The sequence below is a fragment of the Cystoisospora suis genome (genome assembly GCF_002600585.1).
Source record: "Cystoisospora suis strain Wien I chromosome Unknown contig_6649, whole genome shotgun sequence".
Taxonomy (NCBI): domain Eukaryota; phylum Apicomplexa; class Conoidasida; order Eucoccidiorida; family Sarcocystidae; genus Cystoisospora; species Cystoisospora suis.
In genome coordinates this window covers 5,277-6,017 of record NW_027159436.1, presented here as the reverse complement: position 1 = coordinate 6,017, position 741 = coordinate 5,277, and the positions used below count along the sequence as shown (strand labels likewise).

General features: G+C 42.8%; 1 protein-coding gene across 1 annotated transcript in view; it reads right to left on the bottom strand.

Moving 5' to 3' along the window:
* Window positions 1-99: 99 nt before the first annotated feature.
* CSUI_010085 (myosin heavy chain) overlaps window positions 100-741 on the bottom strand; it is a 2,941-nt gene continuing 2,299 nt past the window's right edge. Inside the window, exons 2-3 of the mRNA XM_068070191.1 lie at window positions 330-494; window positions 100-120 (exon numbers count right to left, since the gene is read on the bottom strand). Of these exons, the coding sequence (XP_067917835.1) occupies window positions 110-120; window positions 330-494 (176 nt within the window). The 3' untranslated portion in view covers window positions 100-109. The remainder of the gene's footprint in view (window positions 121-329; window positions 495-741) is intronic.

The following is a 741-nucleotide window of genomic DNA, read 5'->3' as shown; positions in this document are numbered from 1 at the left end:
AAAAGAAGAAGAAAAGAATAGAAGAAGAAGAAGGAGGCACTAGTAGTAGTAGTAGTGATAGTCGCAGTACCCACGATGAGAAGAAGAGAGGAAGGTGACGTGAGAAGATTCAAATGCACTCTACAGATATCAAGACAACACAAAGAAGAAGAAGAATGGGAAGACACACCCCAGGGGAGAGAGGTAGAGGACCAAGATTCTGGACTCTATGTATGTATGCAGATATGTCATTTTCTGAACTTTTGTCTATGTTTGTTGTGTGATAGAGGAAGATCCACGAAGCGTGTGATCTTTTCCTTTCTTTGTTTCTTTCTCTTTTTTCTTTGTACCGGAGACTTTGAGTTGAAAGTCTTGTATTTGGGGGAGCTCAGGACAGGAGGCCCGGATAGTTTGCTGACGACGGATTTGGAGAGTTCGAACTCTCCTTAGCGTCATCTTCCTCTGAATCGCCGCCGTCGCCTGGGCCGGCCAACTCTCCTCTCCTTCACCCCCCGCTGAAAAGAAGAAAGAAAGAAGAAGAAGAAAAGGAATGAATGAGAAAGAAGAAGGAGAAGAAGAAAAGGAATGAATGAGAAAGAAGAAGGAGAAGAAGGGAAGAAAAACAAGGAGAAAAGAAAAGATGAAGAGATAAAGAGGTCGATAGCCTACACACCCCCAAACAACGAGAGATAGAAAGATAGATAGGGCGACAGACAGAGAGATAAATGAAAGATAGAAAGAGAGAGAGAGAAGAAGAAAGAA